The 20,652-nt window shown below is 54.4% G+C and overlaps 2 protein-coding genes across 2 annotated transcripts in view; both read right to left on the reverse strand.

The window, feature by feature from the left end:
• LOC113841623 (ATPase family AAA domain-containing protein 2-like) overlaps nucleotides 1-20,652 on the reverse strand; it is a 105,271-nt gene that overhangs the window by 53,675 nt on the left and 30,944 nt on the right. The gene's annotated exons all lie outside the window — the stretch shown is intronic.
• On the reverse strand, nucleotides 9,856-18,687 carry LOC113841622 (maestro heat-like repeat-containing protein family member 7). Its single transcript, XM_038186047.2, has 19 exons — nucleotides 17,752-18,687; nucleotides 17,439-17,518; nucleotides 17,101-17,241; nucleotides 16,715-16,794; nucleotides 16,365-16,485; nucleotides 16,143-16,229; nucleotides 15,571-15,675; nucleotides 15,037-15,193; nucleotides 14,421-14,512; nucleotides 13,841-13,990; nucleotides 13,503-13,657; nucleotides 12,980-13,127; nucleotides 12,577-12,714; nucleotides 11,965-12,141; nucleotides 11,560-11,715; nucleotides 11,148-11,249; nucleotides 10,884-10,986; nucleotides 10,684-10,743; nucleotides 9,856-10,055 (listed from the first exon to the last, which is right to left on the reverse strand). The coding sequence occupies exons 1-19, from the start codon at nucleotides 17,867-17,869 to the stop codon at nucleotides 9,919-9,921; spliced, it is 2,307 nt and encodes a 768-aa protein (XP_038041975.2). The 5' UTR covers nucleotides 17,870-18,687; the 3' UTR covers nucleotides 9,856-9,918.

Consider the following 20,652-nt stretch of genomic DNA (forward strand, 5'->3'; position numbering starts at 1 on the left):
ATGTCAAAGTCCACAAAGGCAAAGAGAGCTTAACCCCCTCTTCCTCGGTGCCTTCATCCTGAAAGACCCCTGCCCACAACCACCAGGATACATTGCGCAGGCGCAACCGAAAGGAGCTAAGGGTGGGGAGTATGGAAATGAGTACTTGGAAGAGGTCTGCCTTTTCCGGAAATTAATGAATATGTATTAGAGCTCATGTAATATGTAACAGTGTTTGTGCATAAAATTGTGAGAGATGACCGGGCAGGTGAGCACTTTTTGAGGGAAGCTATTCCCAGTGCTCCCGGTGCCCTATAAGAAAGTACACTACGTAACAACCCAATGGCTGTGGAGTCTTTTCCACACGTCAGTTTGGCAAGCCAGGCAGGAGGACTCTGTTCGGTTGTGGGATCGACTGTAGAGTGGACCTCCTAGGTGCACCCCGAGCCCCTTTTTTTCTCTCTCAGAGTAGCTCCTTTCCCTGCCGCTCACTACGGGGATAGAGGAAGATCCTGTGGTTGCGGACAAACGGTATATGTTAATAAAGTTAAGCCAATTTGCCGGGGAGGTCGATAAGTCTCATGGAGACGTCTAGCACGTGACATGAACCCTGAGGGTGTCCTGGGAGGTGGCCGGTAGAGCAGCCAAAAGGGTTTTTGGGGGCTGATAGAACGGCCAAAAGGGGTTTTGAGTATAAGCCATTATACCCTGGTTCCAAGAACCACAAGGAACCTCCTAAAAGATTGTGAAAAGAGACGGGGGGGGGGGTAAGTGAGCCTTAATGATAACTGTTATAGCGTTTGCATCTGCTGGGGGAATAATTCGAATTGGAATAATAATTGTATGTTGTATTTGTAAAGGCCTGGACATTTGTTGTTAAAGTATTCTTTTAAACATCGGTAAATACAGTGTAATATAAGGACTGCTATTGGGGTGTATGCCAAAGGGAACTAAATTTGCTCTGGTGTATTATCGGTCTTTCAGGCTCAGCTGTCCTTGGTGTAATTGTTTACAGGCAGTTGATTTACGGTTGCCTGATTTTAATTGCATATACTGTGGATTTTGGAGGGATTGGGATAAATTAGTAAACAGCTCCTTAGAGGACGGTGGAACGTTAACTGCTATAGATTAGAATGGGACAAAGTCAAAGCAAAGAAATCTCACAGAAAAGTCCCTTAGGATGTATACTTACACATTGGAGGGATATAGTGGGGCAAGGGGGAACAGAGAGTAAAAGAACTCTTATCAAATATTGTGTTAGGAATGTTTTAACAATTTGTGTCAATAAAGAACAGTCCTGTCTGCCTCTGGGTCCTGCACTGGCAATTTAATTCTTGAACCACAGATGCAGTGTGTCCCAGTCTCCCCCTCATTCTAGTCCATTTATCAAGTCTTCAGAAAATACTCCTCAAATTTATGAACCCGTTTGCTTTTGTTATTCCAAACTTCTATTTCTAACAGTTGCAGCCCTTTTTTTTTGTCTTCTTCGAGATTAATTTAACACGGCTATAGGTGTGACTGTCCCTGTGAACGGCTGGTGAGGAATGTTTTAATTACTCATGAAGTGTCAATAAGAAAGCTATTTGTGTTTGTATGAAGTCTTTGATGTCTGGGGGTTTCAGAACAACTGATAACAACTAGTGACTGTTATGGGATACTCTGCAGTCCTCTGATATCTGGCCAGGTGGCCAAGACATTAAGAAGAAGAAAAAAAAGAAGCTGAAGGATGGCTAGGAGACAAGACCTGCAGGGGATGCTGTATAAACTTGACATGGTGCCAAGGAGTACAAAGGGGAAGGACAAGAAAAAAACTTGGAGAGGAAGACTACGAGCCTTCAGCATGAAAGACCCCTAGAGACCCCCAGAGGGACCACCAGAGACTGATGCGCATGCTCCAGTAGGAGGGACTGGACCCCGGAAGCTAATTATAATAACCTATTTTTTTTAGAAGTAGTAATGAATATGTATTAGTCTAGGAGCATAAAAATCAGACACTTGATGTAACTGGTGTGCGTCCTGGTGGAGCGGAGACTCCTGGTGCACCCAGCGCTGTTTGCTTACCTCTATTCTTTCAATAAATCCTATTTTTTTTTTATTTAATCTTATTTTGAAGGCTGAGCCATTTCTAGCATTTCAATCAGTGGTGGCCACTTTATAAATTAGAGGATGGAGAGAAGTGGCCCCTCAATGGAACTATTAATTATAACACTATATTACAGTTGATGCTGTTTCTGAGAAGAGAAAGTAAATGGGATGAGGCTGCATATGCAGACATGTTTTTCACTCTCCGAAATCACCCAGAGTGGCAGAGGGACTGTGGAATTGTGCCTCCACAGGACCCCATGGTGTTAGCCCTTGAGCGAGGAAACAGTAAGGGACTTAAAGGCAAGTTGAGATGGTGTTGTTCAGCGTGCAGCATCGGGCAGAGGTGTACTAAGACAAGTAAAATTCATCAGGGACCAGAACAAGACCTGATAGATGTATTTAAGCCTCCCCCTCGACCACAGGAACAGGGTGATGACTCAGATGAGACTGTGACTCCTCCAGATAGTCATGTATCCTCCCGTACTAGTGTCCTGGTATCAGTTAGAACAGAGTTAATTTTCTTTCACAAGGAAGACGCTATGGTGGGTACTCACCCTGTGCCACCCTGTGGTTTTACTTACGAGACCATGGAGAGGACATGAGAAAATGGGATGGAAAATCTACCGTGACCCTAGAGGCACGGGTACGTGAGTTGCAAAAGAAAACAATCGGGAAAAAGGAATTCTCTGAAAAGTTTGCTGCTCCAACTTCCAGCAGACAGTCCTTCAAACACAGAAACAAAGAAGATTCTGACCAGGATTAGGGGGGCCCTGCCTCCAGTCAGGCGGAGGAAAGGGACAATCGAGTTTATTGGACTGTGTGGATTCGATGGCCTGGCACATCAGACGCACAGAAGTATAAGGCTTTAGTAGACACCACTGCACAATGTACTATAATGCCATAGAGCTATAAAGGGCCAGAGCCCATCTGTATTTGTGGAGTGACAGGGGGATCTCAGCAGTTGACTGTATTGGAGGCTGAAATGAGCCTGACTGGGAATGAGTGGGAAAAGCACCACATTGTGACTGGCCCGGATGCTCCGTGTATTCTTGGCATAGACTATCTTAGAAGAGGATATTTCAAGGACCCAAAAAGGTTCCGGTGGGCTTTTGGTATAGCTGCCTTAGAGACAGAGGGCATTAAACAATTATCTACCTTGCCTGGTCTCTCAGAGGACCCTTCTGTTGTGGGGTTGCTGAGGGTCGAAGAACAGCAAGTGCCAATCGCTACCACAACTGTGCACCGGCGGCAATATCGCACTAACCGAGACTCTGTGGTTCCCATCCATAAGCTAATTCGTCAATTGGAGAACCAAGGAGTGATCGGCAAGACTCATTCACCTTTCAATAGTCCCATATGGCCAGTGCGAAAGTCTAATGGCGAGTGGAGACTAACAGTGGACTATCGTGGCCTGAACGAAGTCACGCCACCACTGAGTGCTGCAGTGCTGGACATGCTGGAACTCCAGTACGAACTTGAATTGAAGGCAGTCAAGTGGTACACCACAATTGATATCGCTAATGCATTTTTCTCCATCCCTCTAGCAGCAGAGTACAGGCCACAGTTTGCCTTCACTTGGAGGGGAGTCCAATATACTTGGAATCGGCTGCCCCAGGGGTGGAAACACATCCCTACCATTTGCCATGGACTGATCCAGTCTGCTCTGGAGCAGGGGGAAGCTCCTGAACACCTGCAGTACATCGATGACATTATTGTGTGGGGTGACACAGCAGAGGAAGTTCTCGAGAAAGGGAAGAAAATAGTCCAAATCCTTCTGAAAGCCAGTTTTGCCATAAAACAAAATAAAGTCAAAGGACCTGCACGAGAGATCCAGTTTTTAGGAATAAAATGGCAAGATGGGCGTCGTCAAATCCCAATGGATGTGATCAACAAAATAACAGCTATGTCTCCACCAACTAACAAAAAAGAAACACAGACTTTCCTAGGTGTTGTGGGGTTTTGGAGAATGCACATCCCAAATTACAGTCTGATTGTAAACCCGCTCTACCAAGTAACCCGTAAGAAGAATGAGTTTGAATGGGGCCCTGAGCAACGACAAGCCTTTGAACAAATCAAGCAGGAAATAGTCCATGCAGTAGCCCTTGGGCCAGTTCGAACAGGACCAGATGTAAAGAATGTGCTCTACACTTCAGCCGGGGAGAACGGCCCCACCTGGAGCCTCTGGCAGAAAGAACCTGGGGAAACTCGAGGTCGGCCCCTGGGGTTTTGGAGTCGGGGATACAGAGGATCTGAGGCCCGCTATACTCCAACTGAAAAGGAGATATTGGCAGCATATGAAGGAGTTCGATCTGCTTCGGAGGTGGTCGGTACTGAAGTGCAGCTCCTCCTAACACCTTGAATGCCAGTACTAGGCTGGATGTTCAAAGGAAGGGTCCCCTCTACACATCATGCAACTGATGCTACATGGAGCAAGTGGGTTGCACTGATTACTCACTGGGCTCAAATAGGAAACCCCAGTCACCCAGGAATCTTGGAAGTGATTATGGACTGGCCAGAAGGCAAATACTTTGGGATATCATCAGAGGAGGAGGTGGGTCGTGCTGAAGAAGCCCCACTGTACAACCAGTTACCGGAGAATGAAAAGAAATATGCCCTGTTCACTGATGGGTCCTGTCGTATTGTGGGGAAGCATCGGAGATGGAAGGCTGCTGTATGGAGTCCTACACGGCGATTTGCAGAAGCTGCTGAGGGAGAAGGTGAATCGAGTCAGTTTGCAGAAGTGAAAGCCATTCAGCTGGCTTTAGACATTGCTGAACGAGAAAAATGGCCAGTTCTCTATCTCTACACTGATTCTTGGATGGTAGCAAATGCCCTGTGGGGATGGTTACAGCAATGGAAGCAAAACAACTGGCAACGCAGGGGCAAACCCATCTGGGCTGCTGCATTGTGGCAAGATATTGCTGCTCGGGTAGAGAACCTGGCTGTGAAAGTACGCCACGTAGATGCTCATGTGCCCAAGAATCAGGCTACTGAAGAACATCAAAACAACCAGCAAGTGGATCAGGCTGCTAAGATTGAAGTAGCTCAGGTGGACCTGGATTGGCAGCATAAAGGTGAATTATTTATAGCCCGATGGGCCCATGACACCTCAGGCCATCAAGGTAGAGATGCCACATACAGATGGGCTCGTGATCGAGGGGTGGACCTGACCATGGACGCTATAGCACAGGTTATTCATGACTGTGAAACATGTGCTGCAATCAAGCAAGCCAAACGGTCAAAGCCTCTTTGGTATGGAGGATGATGGCTGAAATATAAATATGGAGAGGCCTGGCAGATTGATTACATCACACTCCCTCAAACTCGCAATGGCAAGCGCCACATACTTACAATGGTGGAAGCAACCACCGGATGGCTGGAAACATATCCTGTGCCTCATGCCACCACCCGGAACACTATCCTGGGCCTTGAAAAGCAAGTCCTATGGCGACATGGCACCCCAGAAAGAATAGAATCAGACAATGGAACTCATTTCCGAAACAACATTATAGACACTTGGGCCAAAGAACATGGTATTGAGTGGGTGTATCACATCCCCTATCATGCACCAGCCTCCGGGAAAGTTGAACGATACAATGGCCTGTTAAAGACTACATTGAAAGCAATGGGCGCTGGGACATTCAAAAATTGGGATACGCATTTGGCAAAGGCCACCTGTTACGTACTGTAGATGGGGATAAAGTTCCTGTAGTGCATGTAAGAAATATGCTGGGTAAAACAGTCTGGGCTACTCCTGCCTCAGGAAAAGGCAAACCCATTCGTGGAATTGCTTTCGCTCAGGGACCTGGATACACTTGGTGGGTGATGCAAAAGAACGGAGAGGTCCGGTGTGTACCTCAAGGAGATTTAATACTGGGTGAGAATAGCCCATGAATTGAATTGTACCATGTTCATTACTATATAATACTGTATGTTATCACTACCATGACTACTATAGGTGACTAATTAGAATGCATGGAAAAGAGTGTAACCTGAGCATGACATAAATGGTATGGAATAAGGGGTGGATAGATGTCCTGGTTTCAGTTAAAAACAAAGTTAATTTTCTTCCTAGTAGCTGGTAGAATGCTATGTTTTGGCTTAGGATGAGAAGAGTGCTGATAACACCCCGATGTTTTAATCGTTGCAGAGCAGTGCTTATACTAAGCCAAGGACATCTCAGCCTCTTGCTCTGTCCTGCCAATGGGCAGGCTGGGGGTGTAGCAAGAGCTGGGATGGGACAGACCCAGGACAGGTGACCCAAACTGGCCAAAGGGGTATTCCATACCATCTGACGTCATGATAAACAATATATAGGGGTGGCTAGTTGGGGGATGGGGGCCAGACTGCTCGGGGTTAGGCTGGGCATCGGTCAGCAGGTGGTGAGCAATTGCATTGTGCATCACTTGTTTGTACACATTATTAGTAGCAGTACTATTATCATCATCATTGTTATTATTATTACATGTATTGTTACTATTATTTTCCTGTCTTAATAAACTGTCTTTATCTCAACTCACGGGCTTCCCTTTCCCGTTTCTCTCCCATCCCAGAGAGGGAGGGGGGAGGGTGAGCAAACCGCTATGTGGTGTTTAGCTGCCAGCCGGGTTAAACCACTACAGGTCCACAAATGCCAACAGGACATGAATGCACAGCAGCCCCAGCACGGGTAATTGCAGACTTATCCTTCACAGATGAAAAAGGTGACCCTGCTCAGTCTCTTGATAATACTGCGCCTATCTTCTGAAGAGGATTCACAAAGAATGGCTTGATATATCTAGAGATTAAAATATAACCCAAAAAGGTTACAAATATTATATTTGTAGATTAACTTATAACCCCAAAACAGAAGCATACGCCACCACATCCCAAAACCAAGTTAGCCAGCAACTGATGCTAAATATCCCCCTATTAAGAGAATTCCAAGCACTTAAAATCCAGAAGGTTACAAGACTCTACAGCCAGCAAAAGAGCAGCAAAAAGCTCCAAAAACAAAAGAAACTGTCTCCAACCCTGAAAAAGGCTACATCTTACATGCCTACTGCTGTTGTTTTCAGATACACTCTGGCACAGGGAACTTGGATGATACATTTCCCCTAAACCCTGCTCCATCACTTTACCACCAATGTTGCAACTTTGATAATATTTGAAATAGAGGTGAAGGCATAAGGTCACAATTGCAGGAAGCCCCGTAATTCTGCAAAAATCAGAAGGGACCTAGAACCACAGAGAAAACACGCAAAATAACATCATTTGTTAACAACGACGTAAGAAGTTGTTAACAAAACAACAACTATCCATAAGCACGCTGTAAAAATTACCCACTTGAAGAAGAGCTGCATGCGGTAAAGGCACCTACTACTACAAAGATGGCTTTACTCGCAAAGATCCTACGAGTTGTTACCTCAAAAAGACGTGCTTCTCTCTCTCAACTTGGAAACGCATCAGCCCATACACTCTGACCCACCTAAAGAACCCTGCACGCTGGCAGGATGCAGCGGTGCTGCGGGATGGGGACATTTCCTGCCTCTGCAAGTGAATTCTGAAGCCTGCTGCACGCACTCAGGGATTTCCCCACAACACTGCGCTCATGGCATTAACGCATGCCATTACCAATGCTGCATGCATTAGTGGAGATGCACTTCACTTGGGCCATTGCCTTCTCTCCCAGCCTTGCCATTGTCCCCCCGGCACAGCTCTAACAAGCTTTGTTTCAGCCCCGTCCCCCGTCTTACCTAGTTTAAAGCCCTCTCAATGAGCCCCACCAGCTCCTGGCCTAGGATCCGTTTCCCCCTTAGAGACAGGGAGATACGATTATGTAAGGGGCAATATCTGGGTAAATATGACAACCCTCACCCCTCCCCATCTACCCCCAAATGTACAGCTCCTCCAGGACGTACGTGCAGGAGGAGCAGGCAAAGAAAGGCTAATTCAATTAAGGCTAATTTCATGGGCACCATGTTTCTTCTTCAGCCTTGATTTTGTGGCTAGAACTGAGTCTTATATACAAAAGCAAGGCCGATACAACAATTTATCAAGTTCAGCAATCCCTTCAGCTTGCTATGTTACATCTTTTCTGTTTTATCCTCATTGTTTCAAAGAGACCAGAGAAGCCACAAAAGGCACTATGGCCCTTAAGGTGGAGTCGATCTTCAACATTGACCCTTGCGGAAGGTTGCGGAAGGGGACAGGCAGGGCTCCACAGGGTGCTGAAGGGTGTTCCCCGGGGCTATGGGATGCGCTGGATGGCAAGAGACACGAGAGCAAACGGGGGCCTCAGCAGACCCTGAAAGGAGCCCGGTGCCCACAGGCAAGCTGACTTAAAGAAAAAGGAGTCCACAATCAGTAAGCTTGTAAGCGCTGGGCAGAACGGGGGGTAATCCCACCAATGACTACCTGACGTGGCAACTTGCCTTGCTTATCTGCAGCAAAGAGTTACATGGGCCTGAAGTTTCACAACGCGCCCGTACATATTCATAGCCTGTCCCCGCTTCGTCTTAAAATTAGTCCCAAGCAGTCATTTCCGGAAACTCCTCCCATTTACACCAGGGAGGTGGTCAGTGAGAGAGGGAGTTAGGAGAATACAATAACTTACTACCTTTTAGAAATGAAATGAATGCACTAACTATATAGAAATGGGGGGACAGAGAGAGGGAGTTAGGAGACTCTTATCAAGCACAGATAGAGCGCTGATGGCATTAAGCTAGGATGCTACTCAGCGTCTTTGCTAGCCGTGGTACATTGTGCAAATTACCTAAAGCAAGAAGCTTTTTTTAGGATCTTTGAGAGTATAGCCATCTATGTAGTAGTAGGTGCCTTTTCTGCATGCAGCTCTTCTTCAAGTGAGTAATATTTACAGCATGCTTATGGATAGGAAGATGATGTTATTTTGCAGTGTCGAGGAAGAGTCACCAACCTTCATCCCCACGACCCCTGATGACGACCACCAGGAGACACTGCGCAAGCGCAGATGGGAGGAGTTTCCAGCAATGACTGCTTGGGACTAATTTTAAGACGAAGTGGGGACAGACTGTGAATATGTACAGGTGCGTTGTGGAACTTCAGGCCTAGTAACTCTTTGCTGCAGATAAGCAAGGCAAGTTGCCGCATGAGGTGCGCATGACCTTGGTGGTGTGAGGAAAATCTCACATAACTTTCTTCAGACAGAATCTTCTGTGAAGCTATTTTATTCGTGATTGCAAGGGCGGGCGTCCTGTCAATCAGGAGCGCATTTTAGTAGACAAATCCTAACCTTTTATGCCCTATTACCCGACGCCTGATCACCTCCCCTGTTTCCTCATTGGCAGAGTACTACAGGTTCACAAGCTGCTTGACCCTCCTCTATACCATATATGTACCATTTTTCTTGTTTTCAACCCTTGAATTTCTCCCTTCTTGTGTGTTGAGGTCTTGTGATCTTTGTTTTACTGTTCTCATACTGCTCATCCTGTTTGTCTCAAGCTTACAACTTATTTTGGAACAGCGAGGCCTTCTACCGTCCACTCATCTACTTAGCATTTCTCCTTGTTATGACTACACAACTACCTTGCAATACAGAAAATTAGTTCTGTACTGCAAAAACACAACTTTGTTTCTCACAGGGGGACTACCCCCGTGCCGCCCAGCGCTGAATAAACACACCTACTTTACAATCTTATGGATTGTGGAGTCCGTTTTCCATAAGCCACCGCCCCTAAGCCATTCCCCACCACACCACCTAAAACCCTTACAGCTGCCCACTACGGTAGAGGCTGGAATGCTCAGCACACCATGCAAAGGATTCCACGGCCCTGCACGTGGTGTTGGAATTTTAATGGAATGCAGGCGTTTGAAGGTTTTGTGCCTCTCCCTGGCTTAGGAGAGGCAGCAGCACAGTGCCCGCCGGCACCAGCTCGATGTCAGCTGCTCCCTTGGACGTGTCAGGATGTAGATGGTCTGAGTGGCCAGAGACACAACACTTTCCTCCTCGTCATTCTGCAAGGACCGGAGGACTGCAATGGAGAGAAACAGAGCAGAAATTAAACCCACCTGTCTGCAGAGACTGCGGGCAGAGCCTGCCACCCCTCCACCCGTCACTTCCCGCAAAGACACAGAGGGACCAAGGGGTTAGAGTCAGAGAATCATTAACTATCCTGCGTTGGAAGGGATCACTGAGCCCAACTCCTGACTGCACACTGGACGGCACAGGACTTAACACCACATATCCAACAGCTTTGTCCAAATGCTTCTTGAACACCCGCGAGCTCGGGCACCATGCCTGCTTGCCTGGGGAGCCTGCTTCAGTGCCCAACCACCCTCTCAGGGAGGAACTTTTCCCCAAAATCTGATCTGAACATCCCCTGACCCGGCTTTAAGCCACTCCCTCGCCTCCTATCACCGGTCGCCTGAGAGGAGAGCTCGGTGCCTCCCTCTCTGCTCCCCGTCACAAGGAAGTTGTAGACAGATGTGTTTTGCTGTTAACATACTCCAGAAAAGCCCTTTTTCTTAGCCAGCGCAGTACTGGCCAGCTTCAACCCCAGCCGAGCCTTTGGCCATACAAACTTTCTCCCTTCCCTCTGAGAAAGGTGAATGCCCCCTGCCCCACCGGTCGTGGACCCACCCCCCGCTGCCCTCACTCACTGCTGCAGATTTCATGGATCTTCATCTCGCTCTGGTCCTTGCAGTGCTGCGCGGCAAGACCTAGGCACAAAGCTGCTGTCAGAAGCCTGCAAGGCTGCCCCCAGGCCCACTTGCATGGGGACCCAGTCCCGGGGGGGACTCTAGGGACACTGGGGCTGCTAAAGGCTGACAAAAGAGGGACCCCGGGGGCTGTGGCTCACCGATGAACCTGACGGCTGCCTCCCGCAAGGCGACCTGAGTGTGCTGCAGGTACGGCAGGCTCTGCTGCAGGTATTTCTCCACCTTTCCCTTGTCCTGCACGAGCTGGAGAGAGCGCAAGGTTACAGGGCTTGCAGACCCTGCCCGGCTGGACAGACCACCCCCTCCTGCCAACACCCCCCCTTCCCCTCAGGCCATTCCCATCTCCCAGCCACGAGCCCTGTGGGGCTGGGGTTTTGAGGTATGGAGAGAGCTGTTGTCTTTACCAAGTACTCTGCGATCTTCCAGGTCTGCTCTGTCTGCACCAGGTGCTTGAGTTTTCCCTGCTTCAGGAAGTCTGCAGCGGTGACAAGGGCTTCCAGGGAGGCCTGCAGAGCAGCAGAGGCTGAGAGATGGCACCAGAGCCCAGGGAAGGGGACCTGGCAACGCCCACCTCTTGGCAGGGCTGCAGGCCTTTCCCAGCCCCCGGTGGGATAATGCAGTGGGGGGTGAGTGTGAACTGCGTTTGGCATAAGGAAGGAGGGGAGCTGTGCCCCCATTCTCCATGACACAGGCAGCTGCACCCCGAAGGGACACACATGCCAAGTGCCCGATTACCTTCAGCCCTGGCCCCGGACACCCAGGCAACCCCTGTGGTGTCAGTCTGCTAGTCCCTCTAGTCAGGTATGCCATACGCACCTTGGCCACGCTCTGGGTCTGGTCACTAAGGTGAAAAAAGAGTGGGAGCAGGCCCCTCTGCACAACCTTCTTCAGCTGCCTCTTGTGGTACCACAACGCAGCCTGCATCACTTTGTTGTAGAGGCAGATGGAGAGCTCTTGCAGCTGGCTGCACTCCTGGTAGGGAGGAAGAGAGGAAGACTTCAGCAAGAGCTGCTCCCTGCCCGCGGTGAGCAGGGGCGTTAGGGTGGCTGACGTGAACGGAGGTGCTACAGAATCAGAGTGTGCTCAGAGGAGCTGTGGCCAGATCTGTAGCCACACTGAAAGGACGCAGCCCCACTAGAGGGAAAGTAAGAGGCCTCCTTCACGGGGGGCAGCTGTCATGAGAGTGCCCATCTGTGGGCTCAGGTCCTGCAGCAGCCTTACATCGTTAAACAGTGGCAGGATGTCCCCAGCCACTTGCAGAGCGATGGAGCTGGCCTGCTTCCTCTTCACGTGATCCATCACGTTTCCGATGAGAAGCAGGGCCTTCATCTTGGTGTCAGCCCTGGCAACGTGCAGGCCCTGAATGATGCCTGGCAGCAGCACGGGAAGTTTTCTTGCCTGGAGGAAGGACAGAGTTTCCATTTGGTGAAACGATGAAAGGCCACCCTGGCCAGAAGCCTGTGGTGCCAGAGCACCAGGCTGCCATCTTGCTCGCGCAGAGGCAGCACGAGAGTCGCACCGGGCAGCAGCCACCAGACAGGCGATGGCCATGGGCAGCCCTTGCGTATGTGAGGGGAGCAAGGGTAGGAAAAGGAGGGCAGCTGAGCAAAGACTCTGTGCCCCCTTTTTGGACCCGCTCCAAAAGGTACACGGCATGCATGGAAAGCTCCCCAGAGAGCCGCTGGGCCCCTCCATGGCCAGCTCATTTCTTGGCCATTTCTTCTGCGCCACAGAGCTGCGGGCAGAGCAGAGCCCTCCCAGCTGGCCGGGAGCAGGCCATGATACCTTCAGGACAAAGGCCCACCGGCCTTCACAGTAGTGTGCCCTGCTCACCGTGACAGGTGTCTCTGACGCTGGGAGGAGAGCGCTGAGCACCACCGAGTACGTCACTCGGTTGGGATGCTTCAAGAGCCTCTGGAGGTGGCGCAGGGCCTCCGAGTCGTCTTCTCCAACATCTGGGTGGGCCAGCAGCTGAAAGGAACACAGCATTGAGAGACTGTCGGAGCCTGCAGGGCTGCAGGCAGCTCCTGGCTCTCCCGGCGCCTCAGGCCAGGGGCAGCTGTGGCTGTGGAGGGCCGCAGGGCCCCTGAGTGCCCTGTGCCTGGCAGCACCCAGCAGCCTTTCTTTGCCTGCTCCTCCCGCACGGACGTCCTGAAGGAGCTGCCAGTTTGGGGGTAGATGGGCAGAGGCACACACACGGCCCTGAAGAGGAGCAAGGCCTCGTCCAGTAACTCACCGCCAAGTGAGGGATGCAGTTGTCCTCTGGGATGAAGCCCGGGAGCCCGCGCAGCTTCTGCTCCTGGAGCACGCCAAGTGTCTCCCTCAGGACATTCTCCATCGTCTGCTTCTGGGAGAACATGGTTTCCCACATGGCCAGGGCAGCGCTGCAAGGACGGAGCACTCAGTCAGCAGGGCACACTCCGCCCCAGCGCCGTGGCCTGCACAGGCCCTGCAGGCCCCAGGCTGTCCTGCAGCCCTGGCCCTGCCGCCCCCCTCCCTTGGGGTGCCCTGGGAGCCTTGTCCAGGCAAGCAGGAGAGGGCAGAGATGACGTTCCCTGTGGTGGCAGGGATCCTGGCTGGCTTGCTCAGCTCTGGCTGCCCTGGCTGTGGCCAAGGAACCACGGCTGGAAAGCATGGCGGCGTGGAGGGCCCTGCTCTGGAAACGCAGAGCAGGGCCCTGGAGTTTGCTGTGGATGTGTCAGGCGGAAAGTCTCCTGTCCCCTCCCCTCCCATACAAGAAGACCTGAAGGTTGGCATGCCTGTCAGATGATGGCCACATCTGCAGCAGGGTGCTGGCCACCTCCCTTGGCCGCTGGTTGGCCAGACAGAGGATGAGGCTGTCCAGGCTGCGCCGGGCTGATGCCGTGTTGATGCACTCCACGTGTCTGTAGATGCACCTCACGATCTCTGGCACCTGGAGAGGCAAAAGTGGAGTGCAGACGTACTTTCAGCCACTACTCACACAACTGCCCTTCCCATGGCTCTGGGATGGCTTCCAGGGATTGCCTGCGGTGCCTGAGAGGGCTGGACGTGGGAGGGAGGAAGCGGGGCCTGACATGGGCTAACGGGCAGGGCAATCCAACTGCAGGCCACTTACGTCGGTCAGCCAGGAGGCAGGGTCTTCGATGGCCATGTCCAGCACACCGCTGACCTCCTGCTTGTCGTATGTGTTGGAGTCTCTCAGGGCTTCAATGACCTTGAGGATGACGTCTGTCCTCTGAGACTGCTGGAGGTATTTTCCAAAGTTCTGCAAGGAGGAAGGGACGTAAGACACGTTGCAGCAAGTGCCCCGATGGTGCTGCAGAACTGAGCGGTGAGAGCAGCTCTGGAGACAGATGCCTGAGCGTGCTGGCAGCAGTGCCCACGGGAAAGCAGGAAGCAGGGGCTGCAGTCCCTGCGTGGTGGGGGCTGAGAAGAGCCCTCGGGGTGAGGGACCAGGGTTGGAGGCACGGGCCCAGGGTGCTGGCCCTGGAGATATGCGGGGCTTGCTGGTGGCCAGGAGGGCCAGGAGAAACTGCTGCTGGGAGGCCTATGGAAAGGCCCTACTCAGGGACAGCAGGACCGCGCGGGCCAGAACAGCGAGGCCACACCAGCCGCACTGATGCTGGAGCCCTGTGTTCCCACAAGTCTCCTGCTGCTGCTGGGACAAGTGTGCCAGGAAGGGAGGAACTCATTACCGTGGCAATGTCCGTGGCAGTGGGTAAAGGAAGCCTCGGTATGGCCTCAGCTTTCCCCTGAGGCTGTTGACTAGCTTCTGGCGCTGTTCTTCCTAAACACGGCGGCAGCGGAGGGGGACAAAAAGAAGAAGATTCACAAGGACAAGCCACTTTTGTTAGGAGGCTTACCAAGTGGTGAAAAGAGCTTTTGAGTAGGAATGGCTGAGGAGGGCGGAGATGCTGCAGAGCCCAGGGAGGCAGTGTTGGACAGAGATGGAAAGCAAAGGCAGACAGCTGATGGGAGCAACGGAGATGGCAAGAGAGCAAGGGCTGACGTGTGCCTCAGGGGTACACATGCAAATGCTCCCAGCCTGGGACACGCAAAGGAACGAGAGCCCTGCGTGCAAATCGCACAACTAAAACGCTATTGGCCTAACTGAGGTGTGGGGGGTGGCTCGAAGGGCTGGAGCGCTGTAGTGCAGGGATACGAGGGGGACATACAGGGATCCTCTCTCTAGGAAGACCGCTCTAGAGGTCTCCACAAGAGCGCTCCATGGCACTACTTAGGAGAAGAAGCAAGTGCCTCAGGCAGTGCCTGTGTCTGGAGGGGAAGGAAGCCCAACACAGCTTCTCTTACTGTTTTTCTGGATGAATTGGTAGAGGTAATAAAGAGCATCCAAAGCCTCCCATCGTATCTGCCTGTTCTCGCAAGTGTGGCAAAGGAGGAGCCATCCCACCAACTGTCCCAGGAGCGGCACATTGCACTCAGTGTATCCTCCATCAGCGCTGTGGTCCTGGGCGAGAGAGAGAGGAGGGAAGTGCTGTGGGAGGCAGCTGGGGCCAAAGTCCTGGAGCCAAGAGTGTGCCCAGGGCTGGCTCCCAGGTGAGTCAGCGGCCTTGGCCATGCCTGCTCTCCCACCGTGCTCCCTGGGCGCTTGAGGCCTGCACAGGACGGGGGGCAGAGCTGGCTCCCAAGAGTGCTCTCAGGGACTGGGAACATCCCCCACTCGGGGTCCATGGGCAAAGGAGGGCTGAAGGCCCTTGCTTCAGGGCTGAGCCCTAGCTGAGGGTCTGTAGCCGGGCTTGCCTTGGCAGCACCCCTGAGCTGCAGGCTGATGTGGTCTGCGGGGAAGGGGAGGTGGGCTGGCTGGAGGGGTGCGTGGCTCCTTACCTCCGGTGAGAAGCGTGTGGCTAGCCAGCTGGTCAGCTTCGCGGCCCTCCCCACGGCCCTCTCGCAAATGGCTTCGCTGTCGGAGTTGGCAAAGGGCAGCAGAATCTGTGAGGGGAGAAAGTGCTGGTCTGCCCTGGGAGCTGATGCCCGCTAAAGCAGGAGCATCAGTGCTGGGCTCCCGCAGCACTCCGATCTCGGGAGGAAAGCACCACGGACAGGGAGGCAGGTGGACAGCAGCAGCACCAGTGGTGACCAGTGCAGTGCCTGGGAAGAGGGGTCCAGTTCCTGCCGCTGTGTAGACGCAAAGGAAGCCCAGGAGTGCCATGGGCAAGGCTTTTCTCCGACACAGGAGGAGTCTGTGGAGGGGAAAGGTCTGCAGCCAGGGGATACGGGGCTGCCAGAAGACCTCAGTGGGCAGCCCCCGGTTCCCCCAAGGGAGGCGGGCACCCTTCCTGCCCTGTGCTGCCTGTGCATTGGCACTGAAGTAGGGTCTGTCCGTTCCGCAGTGGATGCTGAATTCCCTCTGGGTGAGGAAGCGCCCCTGGGAACACTGCTCTTGGCAAGTGGCAGACCTGCAAGATGTCCTGCAGCTCAGTGAAGCCGGAGGTGGGAGAATTTCTGATGAACAGCCTCAGCATGCGGTCCATGGCGTCCAGGGTCTGCAAGGACAACAAAGGGGTGGCAGTGGATCTCCAGTCCCTCTCCCTCTGCCAGGATCTGCACAGATCTCAGCACAGAGCAGCCAGGGATCAACCCAGAGGGATGGGTGCTCCAAGAGCTCTCCCAGAGCATACCCTCAAGTAGTAGATGCGGCTCTGGCATTCCAAATACTCGTGTGAGGGCAGCAAGAAGACACTGTTGAAACAGGTGAGCAGGATGCTCTTCTTCTTGCCCTCCAGCACTGAGTTGACATAGCTGCAAAGAAAGCAAGGGGCCTCGTTGTCACGGTGCTGGGAGCAGGGCCTCAGGGAGGAGGACGCAGCACTGCGGGGCCTCGGTCCCTGCCATGGGGACTGCCTTCCACCTTCCAGAAGCCCCGAGGCTTGGCGAGCAGCGGCCCCGCGGCTGGCACTGCCAGGCTGCTGCCTAGACAGGGGAAGCCTGGAAGCCAGGCCCAGGGCCAGAGCAGGGGCTGGGCACGTACCTCAAGTGGCCAAGTGCAAGCATGGCTTGCTGCTGCACCGCTGTGTGCAGAACGTCCAAGGGCTCCTCATCCAGCAGCACCTGCAGAGCACAACCGGGATGGCACCGGGCATCGGGCGGCACAGCTCGGCAGCGCCAGCAGAGCTGGTCCAGGTCAGAAGGGCCGGTGGAGCCCCAGTGCCCCCAGCCAGCTGTGGCACCCAGAGGGCCGCCCTGCCACCTCCCTGCTGCTGAGCTCTCTGCTGGCGGGGCTTCTCAATGGCCCCAAGGCCGTCAGGGGCAGCTGAGTGTCCACGCAGCGCTTGCCCCCGCCAAAGCCCTCGAGAGTCCCGTCCCCACAGCCTGCCCTTGCACCCCTCCCAGAGCCACCAGGGGGTTTCCCATCACCTTAATATGCTCTGCCAGCTCGTATTTGTTGCAGAAGGCATCAAGGCCGCACCACAGGTCGCAGTTTCTGGCACTTCTGCACACGCTGATGATGCTCCTTAGGAACTTCATCTTCAGGTCTTTATCCTGGCAGCCGGGTGGCTGAGAGACCAACGGGGAGTGTGAGAGGGGAGACCCATGGCCGGCAGCAGGACCAAAGCCTCGAGGGGCTCAGGGCTGTGTGGGGCTCCTGGAGGGCGGCAGCTCTGCCTCGCCAGCAGCCCGCCAGCATCCTGGCAGCAGAGCTGTGCGACCCTCAGGAGACACAGGCACAGCCACCATGGCAAGGCCACACCTACCTGTTGCGTGCTGCTGACGAAGGAAAGAATGCTGTACAAGCTCTCCTCTTCTTTCTTGTAGACAGCTAAGCTGCCAGCTTCTAAGAAGGCAGGAGAAGAAGGAGGGTTGTAGAGGGTGGCCAAAGGCAGGAGGGAGGAGAGGAAGGAGCTCTGGCCTCCCTCCAGCCCCGTGCTTGCTCCCCTGGCACAACCTCCCTGGGGGTGTCCAGGGGCTGGGCTGCCATGCTGGTCCTGACGCTGAGCAGGGTGTTCTTGCTGGCCCCCCCGCTCCCTAGCCCCAGCCCTGCTCCCCCTGACGGGAGCCCTCGCTCACCGTTCAACAGCAGCTCCATGACGTGCTCATGGTGTTCACTGGGAGCTGTGTTCTCCTGACGAGCCTCGGCCTCCACCCAGGCCAGCATGGGGCTACTGGGTGGTCGTCTCTCCTCCATGCTACGGGCTGAGGGTAGAGAAGAGGCAATCTAACAGAAATGGCTCGGCGCTGTATGAAGACGCGGGCTATGCTCGGGGACTGCTCCGCAGCCTCGTGCTCCTGCCCTGTCCCGTCACAGCCGTGCCGGACACTGGGTGGCCGGGGCTGGCTGCTCTGGCTTTTATACGCAGCAGTGGGGAGTGCCCAGATGATGTCACAAAGGGCCCTTCTGTGACCCGCTGCCGACTCAGGGGCCGGGTGTCCCCTGCAGGGGCACAGGGGCAGCTTGGAGAGAGGGAGGTGGGGGAATCTCATCGAGTCGAGATAGAGCGCTGACGGCATTAAGCTCGGATGCTACTCAGTGTCTTTGCTAACCGTGGTGCGTGCCACCACGTGTGTGCCACCAAGACACACTGCGCAAGCGCAAATGGGAGGAGTTTCCGGAAATGACTGCTTGGGACTAATTTTAAGACGAAGCGGGGACAGGCTATGAATATGTACGGGCGCGTTGTGAAACTTCAGGCCCATGTAACTCTTTGCTGCAGATAAGCAAGGCAAGTTGCCACGTCGGGTGCACACGTCTTTGGTGGGACTATCCCCCGCTCTGCCCTGCGCTGAATAAACATTCGTCCTTTCCAATCCTACTGACTGGGGAGTCAATGGGGACGCCTTGGGGGGTCTCATTTGGGGCCGGGGTCACTGGTAAAGGTCAAGAAGAGCTCAGGGGCCGGGGGTCAGGCTCGCAGAGCGGGACCAGGCCCCGTCTCCATGGCGACCGCTCTGCTCCGGCCCCCACAATGCGCCCCGCGCCGCTGCCCACTCAGAATCGGGTCCGGCTGTGATTGACAGCGGAGAGGCGTGACCACAGAAGGGCCGAAGGGGCGGGACCGCAGGAGGCTCCTCCACCAATCGGATCGCGGGGAAGCTGGCGAGGGGCGGGCCGCGCGCTCCAATGGGATCAGGGCCTCTGGGCGAGCTCAGCCAATAGCGGCCGACGCGGATGGCGGCCAATAGCAGCGCTTCGTGGGCGGGCCGAAGGGGCCGGCGGGGCCCAATGGGAGGCGGGCGCCGCGCGGCTGCGCACTGAGCGCCCGGGGGGCGGAGCGGTGCCGCGGGCGGAGGGCGGCCGCCATGGAGCAGGGCTACGGCGGTAGAGAGACCCATGGCCGGCAGCAGGACCAAAGCCTCCAGGGGCTCAGGGCCTCAGGGAGGAGGCCCCCGCCAAAGCCCTCGAGAGTCCCGTCCCCACAGCCTGCCCTTGCACCCCTCCCAGAGCCTCCAGTGGGTGTCGCATCACCTTAATATGCTCTGCCAGCTCATATTTGTTGCAGAAGGCATCGAGGCCGCACCACAGGCCGCAGTTTCTGGCAGTTCTGCACACGCTGCTGATGCTCCTTAGGAACTTCATCTTCAGGTCTTTATCCTGGCAGCCGGGTGGCAGAGAGACCAACGGGGAGTGTGAGAGGGGAGACCCACGGCCAGCAGCAGGACCTCGAGAGGCTCAGGGCTGTGCGGGGCTCAGGGAGGAGGACGCAGCGCTGCGGGGTTTCGGTCCCTGCCATGAGGACTGCCTTCCACCTTCCAGAAGCCCTGAGGCTCGGCAAGCAGCAGCCCCGTGGGATACGGGGCTGCCAGAAGACCTCAGTGGGCAGCCCCTAGTTCTCCCAAGGGAGGCGGGCACCCTTCCTGCCCTGTGCTGCCTGTGCGTGGCACTGAAGTAGGGTCTGTCCGTTCCGCAGTGGATGCTGAATTCCCTCTGGGTGAGGAAGCGCCCCTGGGAACACTGCTCTTGGCAAGTGGCAGACCTGCAAGATGTCCTGCAGCTCAGTGAAGCCGGAGGTGGGAGAATTTCTTATGAAGAGCCTCAGCATGCGGTCCATGGCGTCCAGGGTCTGCAAGGACAACAAAGGGGTGGCAGTGGATCTCCAGTCCCTCTCCCTCTGCCAGGATCTGCACAGATCTCAGCACAGAGCAGCCAGGGATCAACCCAGAGGGATGGGTGCTCCAAGAGCTCTCCCAGAGCATACCTTCAAGTAGCAGACGGGGCTCTGGCCCTCCAAACGCTCGTGTGAGGGCAGCAAGAAGACACTGTTGAAACAGGTGAGCAGGATGCTCTTCTTTCTGCCATCCAGTGCTAAGTTGACATAGCTGCAAAGAAAGCAAGGGGCCTCGTTGTCACGGTGCTGGGAGCAGGGCCTCAGGGAGGAGGACGCAGCACTGTGGGGCCTCGGTCCCTGCCATGGGGACTGCCTTCCACCTTCCAGAAGCCCCGAGGCTTGGCGAGCAGCGGCCCCGCGGCTGGCACTGCCAGGCTGCTGCCTAGACAGGGGAAGCCTGGAAGCCAGGCCCAGGGCCAGAGCAGGGGCTGGGCACGTACCTCAAGTGGCCAAGTGCAAGCATGGCTTGCTGCTGCACCGCTGTGTGCAGAACGTCCAAGGGCTCCTCTTCCAGCAGATCCTGCAGAGCACAACCGGGAGGGCACCGGGCATCGGGCGGCACAGCTCGGCAGCGCCAGCAGAGCTGGTCCAGGTCAGAAGGGCCGGTGGAGCCCCAGTGCCCCCTCTAGCCCCCCTCCCCCTTTTTGCCCCCAGTCCGTCTGCCCTTCCCCTCATACCCCCTCTTTTTACCCTACCACTTGTACCCTATTTCCTCCTTTCCTCCTCCCCCCCCCTTTTTACCCTTTGCTTTTACCCCCCACCCCACCAGGGGTATCCAGCCAGTCCCATTTTTTTGGGGGGGAGCCTCTCGGCTGGAGGGGAGGGCAGCCCAACACAGCTTCTCTTACTGTTTGTCTGGATGAAT

Source organism: Anas platyrhynchos, chromosome 35, assembly GCF_047663525.1.
Source record: "Anas platyrhynchos isolate ZD024472 breed Pekin duck chromosome 35, IASCAAS_PekinDuck_T2T, whole genome shotgun sequence".
In the NCBI taxonomy this organism is placed as follows: Eukaryota; Metazoa; Chordata; class Aves; order Anseriformes; family Anatidae; genus Anas; species Anas platyrhynchos.